Source organism: Dermacentor variabilis, chromosome 3 (assembly GCF_050947875.1).
Source record: "Dermacentor variabilis isolate Ectoservices chromosome 3, ASM5094787v1, whole genome shotgun sequence".
NCBI classification, from domain to species: Eukaryota; Metazoa; Arthropoda; class Arachnida; order Ixodida; family Ixodidae; genus Dermacentor; species Dermacentor variabilis.
In genome coordinates, this window is record NC_134570.1 from 81928141 (window position 1) to 81944317 (window position 16177).

The 16177-nt window shown below is 47.0% G+C and overlaps 1 protein-coding gene across 1 annotated transcript in view; it reads left to right on the forward strand.

Annotated features, from left to right (window-relative positions):
• The window catches only part of LOC142574585 (sperm-specific sodium:proton exchanger-like), a 103696-nt gene that overhangs the window by 78817 nt on the left and 8702 nt on the right, over window positions 1–16177 (forward strand). Inside the window, exons 18-20 of the mRNA XM_075683635.1 lie at window positions 2681–2806; window positions 13683–13778; window positions 14228–14407. Coding sequence (XP_075539750.1) covers window positions 2681–2806; window positions 13683–13778; window positions 14228–14407 — 402 coding nt within the window. The remainder of the gene's footprint in view (window positions 1–2680; window positions 2807–13682; window positions 13779–14227; window positions 14408–16177) is intronic.

Below are 16177 nucleotides of genomic sequence, written 5' to 3' on the forward strand. Positions count from 1 at the left end.
GAGAGAGAGGGAGAGAGCGCTATGCCGTCTTTTCAGGTGAAGTAAGTATGGAAGAGACGGACCTTAAATGTGCAGCTTGGTATGTCTTAGTATGTGCCAAAATTGGCATACTATGACAATAGTGTAGGACGAACACAAATGATAGGTCATGAGATGAATTTCATGATATGCGTGTGATGTCGGTCATCAAACAGCCGCCTACGTCTTGGTGCTCTCATAGTCGTTTCGTTAGCATGGTATGCGCCGAAACTGGCATAGTATGACGAGAGTGTATGACGCAGTTAAATGTCAAGTATGGCGTGAATGTCACGACGTGTATCATATAGGTCATGAAAGAGCCGCCTATGATTTGATATGTACCAAAATTGGCATAGTATCACAACAGTGTATGGCGAACAGAAATGATAGGTCAGGACCTGAATGTCATGACTTCCGTGTCATGTAGGTCATGAAACAGCCGCCTATTTCTTGGTGCTCTCACATTCGCTTCGTTCATGGTAGGACTCCCCACATTGGTTCGCATAACAGCGATACCCGTAGAGCGTGGGATCTGCCGACTTGGTTTCTTTTTTTGTCTTTTTTTTTGTTTTTGTAATTATTCTTCGATTCGGCCAATAAACCTGAACCGATTCAAATGAGTTCGAACCATTATTTTCTCGCCCTAGCGTTGAACTAGAACTGAACCGTTCCTAGTGAACCGCAAGGAATACTGGAGCACTGAAAGAAATGAGAGACCTTCGCTAACAATGTATAAGGTTTTACAGCTGTTGCTTCGCTAGAGGCATCCCGATGATTGCTTTGTGTGCCCTATTAGTTTTAAACGATTTACTCTTGTACCATTCTCGCCAATGCTATGAGCAACCACTTACCTAGATGAGCCGGTGCTGAGAGGCGGAGGGTGCCATCATTCGCGAATGGTTCAAGGTAGTCGAGGTTGATCGCGCGCGCAACTACCATGCCGTATGTTGTGGTCAGTAAAAGCACAAAAGGTATCCGCAGGCTTGATATCTAGCCGCAGAGTAGCTGGACCGAATATATTGTACTGCTCAAGGTTTGAAGGTGTTTGCTTGGCACCCAGATACATATCGAGCGCTTTATCGCTGGCATCAGGACTGGATCCCAATGTTTCACACTGTTCTACTACGTGCCTACCTTAGCGCATATTAGAAATAGACTATAAAATAATTGTTCCCACGAAAGCATTGATGGGCACAAATTCAAAGATTGTCTGTGACAAGTGGCGCCACACTTGGCCATTTATTTTTAAATGCCATAACATTGTTCCTGCAGTAACAGTTTAGGGAGGCTCATTTGGGAAAAGAAAAATTTCTACATTCATTCCTATTGGGAATAAAATAGGTTTGCTTTTAAATAAGAAGCGTTTCTTGGTGGACCTTTGCCGCTTCGATAGTACCTATATATCTGTCTATCTAGCCGCCTATGTCTTGGTGCTTTCATGGTCATGTGCTTAACTTGGTATGCACTGAAATGGGCATAGTATGACAAGAGTGAATGGAAAACGTAAATGACAGGTCATTACATGAACGTCACGACACATATGTCATGACGTTCGTGTAATGAACAGTTATTTACGTTCGTCATATACTTCTAGTAGTATGCCAATTTTGCTGCATACCAGGTTAACGAAACGATCATCACAGCACGAAGACTAAGGTTGCCAGACAGACAGACGGACGGATGGACTGACTGGCTGGCTATATATATATATATATATATATATATATATATATATATATATATATAGAGAGAGAGAGAGAGTGTGTGTGTGGGTGTGTGTGTGTGTGTGTGTGTGTGTGTGTGTGTGTGTGTGTGTGTGTGTGTGTGTGTGTGTGTGTGTGTGTGTGTGTGTGTGTGTGTGTGTGTGTGTGTGTGTGTGTGTGTGTGTGTGTGTGTGTGTGTGTGTGTGTGTGTGTGTGTGTGTGTGTGTGTGTGTGTGTGACGCACAGCGCTGTACAGTCTTTTCAGCTGTAGTAAATATGGAAGAGACGGACCTTGAATGTGCGATAATTTTCAATGTCTTCAGAGCTAACTAAAAAAAATATTCACCATTGAACTTTTTAACTACTATCCGCTTTAAGACACACATGTTCAAATAGCTAAATTGAAGCCCAGCGGTAGTGAAATCACGTCTGCTTAACATAATTAAATATTAAAACTATTACCACTTGCGAGACATCTCGGCTCACTGTGTGCTACGAAATTCACCGGCATTCCGGCTGACAGTTTCCCCAAAATCTTGCGACAAATAGTTCAGATGACCTTAACTGTGATGTCGATGCATTTTTTGGCGGATTTTGGAAGTGTACAATAATTGTGTGTCTCCTAAGACAAACAATATCTGCTAAGCTGGCATAAGTTCGCTGCTACTCGGTCTGTAGTTCTTAATTGGAGCATGTGCCTTTGAGCGTGTAATTAAAAGTTAATTAGGGACGTGTTTTTTTTTCTTTTCACTTTTATTTGTCCACCTGGACATTGTGATTTGTCGCGCTATATCAACGTCCGCCTCTTCGGGCAATTCACCTCAACAGGCCGAATCGCGCGATGGGCTCCAGGCGATCCTTGAAGGAATCGTTAAAAATAAAATAAATGGGTTAAAATACATTTGGCAGCGCGACGTTGCATGCGCAATGACGCGATAGAGCGCAACGCGTGCATGCAGGCCGCCGAGGAAGCGATGCAGCAGGTGATGTCCGCGCCGTACAGCTTTCCCAGCAGCTACAAGCCCATCTCCGTGCTACGCGCCGTGCCATGGATGGGCACCGACCAGCTCAGGCAGTTCCTAGCGGTACGTCTCGTCCGCTTTCTCCGGGACCCGTGTGCAGTAGCGTCGAGCACGCATCGAAGTAAGTGCAAAAAAGCCCGTAAACAGTCTTGAGCCATCGCCGTGGGGTAAAGGTTTCTACGCACCTTGGGGCAAGGGAATTACCTCCTCGCCGAATAACGCCCTGTGAAGTTGGACTTGGCCCAGTGACTTTACGACTAATCCACGGCAATTGCTGGTGCCACGTGACCGGCAGTCATTCACAGGGGAGGCCGCGTGCCTCTTTGCGCCAACAGCGTAACGGTCCCGAGGTCACCTGGAGGCAGCCATTGGTATGTTGGGTCCTAGGACCCCTTCACCACGGGTACGCTACTAAGGCGTCAGCATTCTTAGAGGTCTTCACGGACTCTCCGAGGCTATCTATCTATCTGCATGTGTCTATGTTTGCATCTATGTTTGCATGGTCGAATGGTTAGGGTATCGGGCTGCTGTGCTGTGCTAATGGGACCGACCGTCCGACCAACTTTACCCACCTAGTACAAGGCAAACATACCTGGTAGCGAAGCTTCCATAGAAGCCCATACTTTCAAAGCATGACGGTTCTTCGGTGGATGGATGGATGTTATGAGCGTCCCCTTTGGAACGGGGCGGTGGGTTGCGCCACCCAGCTCTTGCTATTATACTGCTTAATGTCCTATACCTGGGTTAAATAATAGCAAAATAAAAAAACACGATGAACTTCCACAACAAGATTTTCTGATCCCCTATTGCGAACTGTGCTTTTGTACGTCTCCGTCTTTTTGTCGTTTCCCTACTTTTCTTCCACCAATCCTCCAATCGCTTCTTACTAATCTCTATTGCGGACATATTTACTTTTCCCCTGCTCTCGCTGAACTCAAGTGCTTCAAGGAGGTCAGTGGTTTCTAAATCGGCCGCTGGGTAGACGTCTTCAGATTCTAATAAAACATGCTCCATAGTTTCCCTAGCTTTACCGCAGCAAGCACATGCTTCTTCTTCCTTCTTAAATCTCGCTTGATAGGCGCATTTTCTAAGGCATCCCGATCTCGCTTCGAAAAGTAATGAGCTTCCCTTTGAGTTATCATAAATTGTTTCTTTCCTGATTTCGTTTTTTTTTCCTCCTAAGTAGTTACTCATGGCAGGTTTCTTTTCCATTGCCGCCACCCATGAGATTATATCAGCCTCTCTGACTTTCCGCTTGACGTTCTTTGTTTCTGTGTTGCCCACCCTACAGGCCGCATACTTGCTGGTAAGCGTCCTAGTTCTCTTCCTTCACTGCGAATCAATGTTTTTCCTGTACGGATACCTGAACAGTCTCCCAGCGCATTTACTTTCTTCCATATTCCTCAGTCGTTCTTCATACTCAATTTTACTGCGAGCTTCCCTCACTTCAAAACTAGTCCAGCCCATATCACCCTGCACAGCTTCATTTGTAGTCTTCCCGTGAGCGCCCAATCCGAGGCGACCCACTGACCTTTGGTTCCCGTCGAGTCCCGATCGTACCCCTGATTTAAAGCAAACAACCGCATTTCCAAAAGTAAGTCCTGGAACCATCACACCTTCCCACACACCTCGAAGCACCTCGTACCTGTTGTATCCCCATAGCGCTCTGTGCTTCATTATGGCTGCATTTCTCTTCCCCTTCACTGTTGTTGTTTTTTCCTGTGTTTCCATATAGCTATTGCCTTTGTTTATCCATATACCAAGGTATTTATATTCTGTTACCCGAGGTATTTCCTGGCCCTGTATCGCCACTGTCCACTGTTTTCATTGAATACCATAACACCTGATTTTCTAACACTAAATTTCAAACCTAAACTGTTGCCTTCCTGTCCACAGATATTAGCCAGACGTTGCAAATCACTTTGCTTGTTAGCCAGCAACACAATGTCGTCCGCATAAAATAAACCTGGAAGCTGCTGCTCAACTACGGTGCCCGCCTCTTTGTATGAGAGATTAAACGCGATATTACTTCCTCCTATCGCCCTCTCCATCCTAACCATGTACGTCATAAACAGCAGCGGGGATAAAGGCCACCCCTGTCTCAGTCCCTTGTTGACATGAACTTTCTCCTCGCTTCTCATCCCTTCCCATTCAACGCAAACGGTATTTTCTAGGTAAATCTCTCTCAAAAGCTGTAGACAATCGTCACCTAAGCCCTCCCCTTCCAGAATATCCCACAAAATTTTGCGGTCTACGTTGTCATAGGCTTCTGTAATGTATAAAAAGGCCACATATAACGGTCTACTTTCTACTTTTGATATTTCAATACACTCAGTAAGAACAAATAAGTTATCATCCAAACGCCTACCTATTGTGAAGCCATTCTGAAGTTCTTTCAAAATGCCATTATTCTCTGCCCATGCTTGCAGCTTTAATTTGATTGCATGCATTGCTAGCCCGTATATTTCCGATGTAATGGTCAACGGTCTATAGTTCATGGGGCTTAGCGCCATCTGTGTGACGAGGGAACACTTCCGGCGGAAGAAAAAACAATGTGACGCCATATCCGTTAGAAACAAAAGTGACGTCATTTTGTTCTCAAAGGCGCGAAAGTTGTTTCCGTGGCCTGCCATTAGAGCTGTGTATTCAAATACCCCGCCATTCGACTTGATGGGCGTTTCGAGCTTTCAGCGCAGAAAGCGATGCAAGAAAAGATCAGCCCTATACGGATGCTGAAATCGCACCCCTGAACAGAGCATACTTTCTTTGGAGGCCGACGAAAGCTCTAGGTGTAGAGTGCTGGTTCTATCGTCGGACACCAAGCCCGTTGGCCTGCGCAGTCGCACGAGAACAACTAAAGTAAGCAATCATCTGGCGATCGTAACACTACTTTTGACTGAACACGTTGAGAAACGATGACGCTACCCGCGTCGCCAAATTACGACAAACGTCGACAAGCAAAACAGCACAACGTGTCAGGGGGCGTTTTCTAACAAGTGAACTTTACGAGCGCGCCTTCCTGCACACTTCAAGAGCTGCATTGCTCTGCAAGCGATAGCGGCCTGAACTGTTAGGATGGGCGCTATAAAAAGGTATTTATTGACAATGATAAAATAAAATAGAGTTGTCTTTTTTTTTACTCGTCACGTATATATAAAAGTGATTAGGAATTTTATTTTCGTTGAATGAATATAACTGTGTCTCGCTTAAATAGAAAGCGTTTTTCTCTTTCCCAATGTTTGCTCTCTCCAAATATAGCCGCGCTTCAATCGCTGATCCCATAACCACCCTTGCTGGTGTCAGTGGTAATTTGTTCTGAACCGCTTTTCGCCCGAAGCTTCGCGACCTATTGGGATTGACCTTGCCTAGTATTTGTCAATGTCTACATACGTGCTGCTCTTCAACGAACCTCTTTCCCGCCGTCATGGGTCACTGTAGATTCGGAACTGGGTAAGTGCCGCTCTTAAGTGAAACAGACTTGGAGCACTGGGTATGTGCCATTCGATCTGTGTTGGTCTTCAGTGAACCTGTTTCATGTTAGCTTGCATCACTGCCAGTAGGTGCGCGTCACCCTACAATGGCAAAAGAAAGGTCCTTTAAATTTCTCCGGTGGAATCCAACCCACATTGCGCGGGTTCTTCAATGACAGCAACCTGACGCTTTAGCAGGCTGCGCAACAAATACACTGAGTACGTGCCACGTTCTCTATGACCGTCTCACACGCCAGCGCACGAGCGAGCTTCGCCACGAATGCACTGGGTATGGGCCGCTCTTCAACGAACCTCTGCCCAACTTGGGTCAATGCGTATGCTACACTGGGTATGCGGCAAGCGAGGGTCCAATTTTCAGCGTTTGCACGCATCGGAGCTCCCCGCTTCTCGTATCGGAGGCCACGCCCGGACTTCTCGGCAGCGCAACCATGTGGCACAGCGTCTTTTGAAAGAAGCACTAGGGAGGAGCCCGGCTGCCGCATGCCGCGAGTCTCAGGTTTGCACGCAGCGGTGCGCCGTGCATTTCGGAGGCCATGCACAGGCTACGCGGCGGCGCAGCTGGATGGCGTCGGGTGTTCTTAGGGAAGAAATATGTAGACCGTGTTTGTAGGGAAGAAATAAAGGACTATATAGAACTCATAAACTATAAAGGAACAGCAACCATCGCGACCGCCTTGTGCGCTCGGTGGCTGCGCCACAACGCCTATTTGAGCGCATTTGTAATAAAAACAGAGGGATGTCAAGGGGTAGGTAGAGGGGTGTGCGATGGCACCCAGCAACATGTTGCTGGCCTCTTTTGAGGCCTCATATCTCTAGACACGACACAGTTCTCTCATACGCCATCATTTTTGTCATATGGTTTCCACGAAACTGCAATACCTCAGTAGAAACATAACAGAAGAAAAAAATTACCGACGATTACGTTACTTCCTAATGCGAAATTTGAGCGCAGCAAATAAGCTGTTTCACCTTTTGGATAGATTGAGGCAAAGAAATCGAGCAACACATGTATGCGCTATCACATAATTTTTTTTTATTTTTCACACGTATTCCTTTAACAAAGACTCCACTAACAGTTCTTGACAGTCATGAAGGAAGCTTTGTGGTCGGAGAAATAGACTGATATATGTTCGACTTGGTACACCAATGCTTGATTCTCAAAGACGAGATCTATACAAGTGCCTCGCGAGGTTGTCACAGCCGTGGGGGAAGCAGAGGCTAAGCGCCGCCGGCGAGAAGACCCTGCCGTTCGCGCCGCCGAAGCGGAGGCTCATCGCCGCCGTCGAGAGCAACCAGCAGTAAGCGAGGCTGAAGCAGAAGCTCATCGCCGCCGCCGAGAAGACCCTGCAGTTCGCGCCGCCGAAGCGGAGGCTCATCGCCGCCGTCGAGAGCAACCAGCAGTAAGCGGAAGCGGAGGGGGGCGGCGTGTACACCCAGCGGCAAACGATGGGGGCAGAAGCGCGCGCAGCAAGCGGACAACACGATAAAGGGAGGAGGGAAGAGATAGCAGCGACTGACTGATGCCGCTGACGGCGATAGTGAGTCAACCCCAGCTATCCGCCACACAAGAACAGGGGGGGGGGGACCCTTTCCTCCTCTTTCTGCATGGCGGCGACGGTGTTCTATGCAGTCACGTTATCTTGACTCTCTAGCGGCGTCAGCGGCATCCAGCGGTATCAGTCGGTCGCTGCTAGCGCTGGGGGGATGAAAGGGGGGCGGAGCTGGTTACGAGGCCGACGACGACGCCGACGACGACGACGACGCGAAACCCAGGAACGGACGCCAAAGAGCTGCGCTCTAAAAAAACTCGTGTATAAAAGTTGTTAGCCGCGTGCTGCTGCCTCCACTGCAGATGGATTGCATCGTGACACCAACGAAGCATGCGCCATCGCTATACCGATGCCCCAACCAGATTGACGTCTCACCTACCTTGGCTTCGCTGAAGGAACCTAGACCGCCACTCGGATACTGGATGCTCCAACCAGCGTGGGATCACGCATCGAAAGTGACACTATATCCAGTTCGTCAACTATAAAGGAGCAGCAAACATCGCGACCACCTTGTGGGCTCGGTGGCTGCGCCACAACGTTGTCACATAACATGCTGGTTTTCAACATGCATGCCAGTAAGAAATGTGGTGCAGCTCCCGAGCCCTCAGTGCTGCTTCACAATGCTTCGCATGACATTCAGTCATTGCTGTTGCTGTCAAGCGGTGTCGAAACCTATCCGGGGCCTAGTATAAGTGACGTTTTCGCTATGTTGCAGAAGCTGACAGTTGGGCAAAGAATCACTGAGGTACAAAGCCCGAAGAATCAAATTTTGTGCTCCGATGCAACACTAGCGGAATGATTGAACTGGAGCAACACTACCAGGCACTGATCCCCCTGCGAAGCGAATTAAAAGCTGTGTACGCTACTACCTCTGAGACTGGTCGTCTGGTATCTAGCCTAGAGAGCCGCATAGAATATGCTGACAACCATTCGCATAGAAACAACTCAATATTGTATAGCATTCCTAACTCCAACCCTCCTGAAACTTTTGCGCAATCAGAAAAAAATATTTGTTGATACCATTCGTCAGCACGTAAGGGCCTTTCTTGCGAGACCCAACTAGCTCTTCTCATTCACTATCTTCATGCGAATCTTGACTAATCAACAAACTGGCGCTATCTTCCTCGACTATGAAAAAGCTTTTGACAAAGGCTCTCACCGTCACTTATTACATTAACTTTCTTTTTATTAATTTAAATATGGAGGTATTAAAATGGCTAGAAACATTCCTCACTAACCGCGAGCAACTCGTTACTATCAACTCCGTTCTCCTTCCGGTATTTTCAGGTGTCCCTCAGGGGTCTGTTCTTGGTCCACTTTTTAATATACATCAATGACATACCCCTTCATGTAACTTGCAAAATTTGGATATTCACTGATGACTGCGTGATTTGCCATACCATTAACAATTACACTAATGGAGATACTTTGCAACAAAAGCTCAACCATGTGCAGTCCTGGTGTGCCCGTTGGCTAATGACTCTTAATCCAAAAAAGTGTAACCATATGTCATTTTCCCGTAGTTGTAAACCCTTCTTGCCTTCTTGCGTACTAGCCAACAATCACATTGAAACAGTAAAATCATTCATGTACTTAGGCGCCTTAATTTCTTGTGATCTTAACTGCGGCACACATATCAACAGCATATCAACAGCATCGGCGAACAAAACACTCGGCTTTATGAGGCGCCACTTGCGTCATGCCCCTTCGGATGTCAGACTTGCGGCGTACAGATCACTTATCAGGCCGAAAGTCAAATATGCGTCACCAATCTGGAACCCATATTAAAGATATCTCGCTAACGCACTTGAGTCCTTCCAAAACCTTGCAGCAAATATATTAATTCATCCTACTCATATTACGTAAGCATATCATCCTTAAAAGAAAAAGCCGAGTTACAGTCGCTCTCCCACCGCCGTAAGATAGCCAGTGTTGGTCTTTTTCATAAGTTTTTCTACAGTTCACTTAATCGTATGCCACATATCATTTCACCCGCAAGAATATCACAACGCACTCGTCATCATGCAGCTCCAAGTTTTAAAGCCATGTTCACACACAACTAACTTCTCTGCTTCACTTTTTTTTGTCGAACAGCAACTGATTGGATGCCCTTCTCCACCATGTGTTCATTGCTGATGTTGCTTCACTTTTACCAAATTAATTACCCTTTCTTGAACAAATTCATTATCTAACGTGCGTTTTCGATTGCATGCAATGTATATACCTATCTTCATATGTTCCACTAATACTGAAGAGAATTGTTCATTGCTGATGTTTCTTCTCTTCTGCCAAAACAACTAATGTCTTTTTTTCTTCTAACTCACAGTTTGTCGCGAGTATGTATTTGTTTATACAGGGTATCTACTTCTTTTCAAATGTCCCGTCTGTCATCACGTTCAATCGTCGTCGATTGATGTGCCCCACCCCTTATGTAACACCCCTGACAAAGGGACCTCTAAGGAAATAAATTGACCTGGCTGACCTGACCTAACCACTCAGCGCATCCCAATGGAATGCGAAGGTATTCACCCAGTGAGACCGGTAGATAACGTACAACTTCCAGAAGCGCTTGGATTTAAAACGGAAATAAGCACCAAACGGCCAGCAGTCGAGATAAGCCAGAGACGTTTAGAATATTGGTGGGGGAAAAAAAACCAGGGAAGTGATTGCTGTGACACCATCCGTTAAAGGCGTAGGTAGCGGTACAAGGTAGATAGAGAAGTTTTGAGGAAGAGAAGAAATGTTAAGATGATGATGTATACAAAAGTGCAAGAATGAAAAGCACGTATAGCAACCTGGTTAACACAAGCAGGCTGGTTATTTGCCACCGCCCCGTTTCAAAGGGAATGCTAATAAATCATCATAAAAGCGCGAAAGAGGAGTTCCGCTGCAGTATACATGCCTCATATGTAAATCGTTTCCATGGTGCCAATACCTTGTGTCGCTATATTGGTTCAACGCTATGCGCATTACCGTCGGTATAGTCATCGTGAGATGGGTTTTGCTGCATCCTTCTTTTTTTTTTTTTTTTTAAGTAGCACCAACGTTTGAGGAGCCACCCAGTTCTGGTTCCGCCTAGTTCCGATTCCGCCTCTTCGGCAGAAAAGGCCTGCAGAAACATCATCGCAGCACTTCCGCAGGTTGTAAAAGAGACGCTAAATAAAAGGAGAGCGGCTTGATGTTACCACAGCGCCTTAATCGCGTCTATATTGCCGGGCGAGAGCACCATGAAAGGGCTTTAGCCCGTATCACCGGCGGTACGGTCACGGAGAAAGTAGTGCTTATAGGAGGGGGGGAGGGGGCTAAACGCCCCCCCGCCCCGATTTTTTAAGGAAGGGCTCGGCCCCTCCTAGCCATGTCGACTTTAGCACTACGGAATCCATTCGACAAGCGCTGGTGGCGATTTTATTACCAGTAGTGCTGTCTGCGGGGCAATTCCAACTCCAATTTTTCGATTAATGATTTACTCGCGATTGATCGTTTGGTGTGGAATGAGCAAAATCAGGTATGGTCGTACTGCTGCACGCATTTCTTCGAGGCACTATGCCTATGACGATCGACACCCTTTTTCGACTAAGATTCTTGGCGCAGCATATTGTCTCACGAGCTACCTGAGCTTGAAGTTATCCGCTCGTGAATCAGTGAACGTGCACCTTCGTTTCTCTAGGTTACCACTTAGTTTTCATTCGTTGATTTGTTCAGTATGAGCGCTGTGTTATACCAAAGACGCATGCATTTTGTTCGTTTATGTAAGTAAGTAGGTGCGAAACCATAGACTGTTGTAGTGCCTGAGGTTGTCGGTGAAGCAAGGCAACTATGATGCTCTGTGTTGCAGCTAGACTAACTTGCCCCGGAAAAAATTTGCAAGTTCGAAAAAAGGAATAGAAGCGCGAAGTTTACAAATTCATAGCTCTGCGTTAAGAACAGATATCGCGGTTCTGTAAACGGCATCTATTAGATCACTCAAAGCGGACAAATTCTACATGTCAATTTATATCTTACGTAAATTTTTTTTTACGTTGTGTACAAGGGTTCTGCAAAAGCTGTATTTCCACATTACCAAATTTTTTTTAGATTGATGTATAACATATCAATTTTGCCCGCTTTAGATATACTATTAGATGCAATTAACATAAATGTGACAATTTTTTCTTGCTGAGTTACGCAGTTGTAAACTTGATAGTTTCGTTTTATGAAAATTTGCGATTTTTGCCAATGTTTAATGAAAAATTGACAATGTAAATCAAAAATTAGAACTCTCAGTCACTAGATTTTAAGTTTTTCTTTTTAATGCAACAAACCTCGTCAAGTTTGGTTTAGTGGTTGCCGAGAAAAACGAATGCTCCTTTTACATGTATTTAGATAGGAGCACCGGAGCTAAAGCTTCCTCTTAAGGGTTATTGCAGGGTTTGATGATGGACTCTGTTTCCCATTATTTTACTTTCCACCTTATCTAACCCATATCGCCGGTATATGTTTCCGAGGATCTGCCACCGTCGCAGCGAGCCGTCACTCGAGGTTATAATAAAGCAAAAGGACAAGTTAAACACAACTGGCATTTTGTCCGTCCGCAATTCGTTTCTCGTGCATACAGGCCAGCTGACTAGGAACGGTATCCCTTTCCTGGCCCTTGGATCAGTGCAAACAAAGAAGGTTGAACTGACGAAGCAAAATCAATGCGCGTGACCGTTGAATAGGCGGTAACTGAACACATCTCGAGTTAATCGCGCGGGCACTGAATCGATGAGAAAACTGGGCTTCACAACCCAGGAGATGCCGATAACTACCGCCATCAAAAAGGAGTGAAAAAGACAGCAAAATGTTGACCGCCAAATAGCTGTCAAGTCTCAACATTGATTTGGTGGCGCTTTAGGAATGTGTGGGAGAAGTGGTGGCGTGGGGTGCGGAGGGGGGGGGGGTGCCGCTTAATTTCGGGGGGGGGGGGGGGGCGGTCCCCCCTGGGTACGTGCCTGGGCGGAGGGGAAACGGCCTGCTGAGGACAAGGGTCATGCGGCCTGCTGAGGTAAGCGGCACAAGCATGTGTGACTGGGATCACTGCTCCAGCAAAGGGCGATGACGAGCGGCTAGGAGTAAGGCTCGATGTGACGCTTCGTTGGGCGTTGTCGCCGCTTACATTGGTGGCACGATTACCCTGCGACGAAGGGCTGCTCTCGTCGTTAGTGGAACGAAAGCGTGAGAAGAAAAAGAGAAGAAAAACGTAGTGCCGCGCAAGACGGGCTGTGCGGAGACGATGGCTGTACGATATGGCGCCAGAGTAGCGAGTCATCCATACGGAAACAAAGTGCTGCACGAGCGGTGATCTGTCTGCGGCGGCGGTCGTGAATCGCGCCCACGTGTCACCCACGCGCTGCCTCTCGCGATCTCCCGATTAGCGAGGCAGCCGCGCCACACTTCGCTTCGTTTGCAATGTGCCGCACGAGACAGATTGTCCGTGCCAGCGACGCTACTCGCAGCGTTCTGTTCCCTGATAAAAACCGTTTACCTATATAATCATAATACAAATTATTGACACTCGAAATGAAAACACGTATACAGTTGCACTCACAAATTTCACATTAGGGAGTATTGTAATCGTCGGTGAACGTGTGTGTATGCGTGTGCGTGTGTGTGTGCGTGTGCGTGTGTGTGTGTGTGTGCGTGTGTGTGTGCGTGTGTGTGTGTGTGTGTGTGTGTGTGTGTGTGTGTGTGTGTGTGTGTGTGTGTGTGTGTGTGTGTGTGTGTGTGTGTGTGTGTGTGTGTGTGTGTGTGTGTGTGTGTGTGTGTGTGTGTGTTATTTTTTGGGTGCAACGTGGAAGCCAGCTGCAGAGTTTTTAAAAGAGGAGGTTACCACTGCTCTGGTCGCTGTTATACACTTTAGGCCGTTGTGCTTTTTTCCAGATGAGCATCCGGCCGGTGTCCTACGATCCCGGTGTGGAGATCATACACGAGAACGAGGACACTTCCATCGTCGTAGCGACCTCCGGTATTGTGAAGGTCCGTACGCGCTCACGCGCAAGCGATGCCACCTCCTCGCACTGACCGTTGCTTATCGTACTGTTACCTTTCCCAGACAGCGGGTAAATTTAGCGTGAACGGAAAGCTGCATTTGCGAATCTGTCTTGGAGGCTGTAGCGTTGTTGTTCTTCATCATCATCAGCATCAAAATCATTTATTTAAAACAGAAGTTGAGCATGTCACTGCAGTGCAGTAACCAGAAGAACGCAACGTTCAACTCAATTGAACTGGAAGAATACAATTTAATGCAAACATAAGGAGCTCCCGCAAATCCAAATTGCCAGCCGAGTGAGCTGCAACTAATTCAAACACTAAGAAGAAATGGCAGAAGCGTGTCGCACACTAAAGTCGTGCAGTAGTGCTGCCGTGCCTCCTCCAGGCGGCGCTGCCGTTGTTGACGGAGCCTCGCCTCGTGGTGTTCGGCGCAGGTGTCCGGCGAGGTGACGGAGAACGTGGACGGCGCGCTACCCAATACGGCCTCGTTCCTGTACTTCTACAGTGATGGATACTTCGAAGATTACATCCTGGCGCCCGACATCATCGGCACGCTGAGCATCGTCTCGGACGAACCCTGCGTCACCACGGTCACCGCCGAGACCGCCGTTAACGTAAGGAGCCTTAACACACACACACACACACACACACACACACACACACACACACACACACACACACATATATATATATATATATATATATATATATATATATATATATATATATATATAGTCATATCAGAAGAAGCCAACAAACACTGACACCAAGGACAACATAGGGGAAATTACTTGTGCTTAACAAATGAAATGAAGAAACGATAAATTAATGGAAATTAAAGTGGATGAAAAAACAACTTGCTGCACGTGGGAACCGAACCCACAACCTTCGCATTTCGCGTGCGATGCTCTACCAATTGAGCTGCCGCGGCGCCGTTTTCCCATCCACTTTCTTGAGTATTTATGTGTCCTAGTAGAACCTCGGGAGTGTTAGCCAGAGCCACCACTCAGACCTTGGCGGCGGATAACTGCATTGGCGGATAACTGCAGACTTTTGCATCCCTTTGGCATAACTGCAGTCTTTGGCATAACTTTGGCATAACTGCAGACTTTGGCATTGGCATAACTGCAGACTTTGGCATTGGCATAACTGCAGACTTTGCGGATAACTGCATTGGCGTTCCAGTTACCTTTGAGCTTGAATGCATAAAACGACGTTTTATTGAGAAAGTAACTGGAACACCAATGCATTTCTCCGCAAAATTCAGGAATTAATATCTCGAAACTGGTGTCATCCCTAGAATTCGTTCCAAGTGAATCCGCCTTGCGAACTCCATGGCTAGGATTTGTAAGTTGCTATATGGGCCATAAGATAATTAGTTATAAACTTAATTAGCGAACTTTTGTCGATTTGTCAATTATGCATTTTAACTTTTTGTGCTCGTAATGTCCATCTGTTCGAGTAGACCAGCTCATGAACTATAATTGTGCTGTCTGCCACAGGCAATTTTTAAAATATTATTACGATATCATCGAGCGATGCTCAAGAGACGAGCCGCCGTGAGAACGACGAACAAGTTGGTCGGTGCCCTTGGCACGAGCGAGTGTCAGCCTGGCTGCCTGGCTCCAGTGTAAATAGCGTGTATATAGCATCTCTCGTCTGTGTCTTTCCACACGTAACATTTCTGGTGGAGGTCAGCGATCCCGCCTCCTCACAACGGAACTCCGAAGTGGTCGGCACACCGAGCTTGTCACCATGCCTCCCGGTGACGAGCCCGCCTCTGCAACGGTTTCGGCTTGTCCGACTACTCCAATCGTCACGGTTGCCCCACATCGTGACCCAGGTGTGTTCTCTGGCCTGGAGGGACAGGATGTCGACGACTGGATCAAGCTCTATGAACACGCCAGTGCTAATAACAGGTGGGACACAACGATTATGCTCGCCAATGTCATCTTTTATCTCGGCGGCACCCCACGCGTGTGGCACCAAACGCGTGATGACCAAATAACCAGTTGGGAAAATTTCAAAGAAAAGCTGCGGGAACTGTTCGGCGACCCCATTGGGCGCAAGGCTGCCGCGAGAAAGGCTCTTGCGTCTCGTGTTCAGTCATCTACAGAGCCATACGTTTCCTACATCCTCGACGTCTTGGCTCTATGCCGTAAAGCTGAGGATAATATGTCTGAAGCGGATAAAGTGGCACATGTGCTAAAAGGCATCGCCGACGACGCTTTCAATTTGCTTGTTTTCGGCAACGTCTCGACTATCGAAGCCATTATAAAAGAATGCCGTCGCCTTGAACAGGCTAAGAGCCGCCGTATCTCACACCACATTGCGCGGCTGCCCAACACTGCTGCTACGTCGACATGTGAGCGTCGACCGCGTCA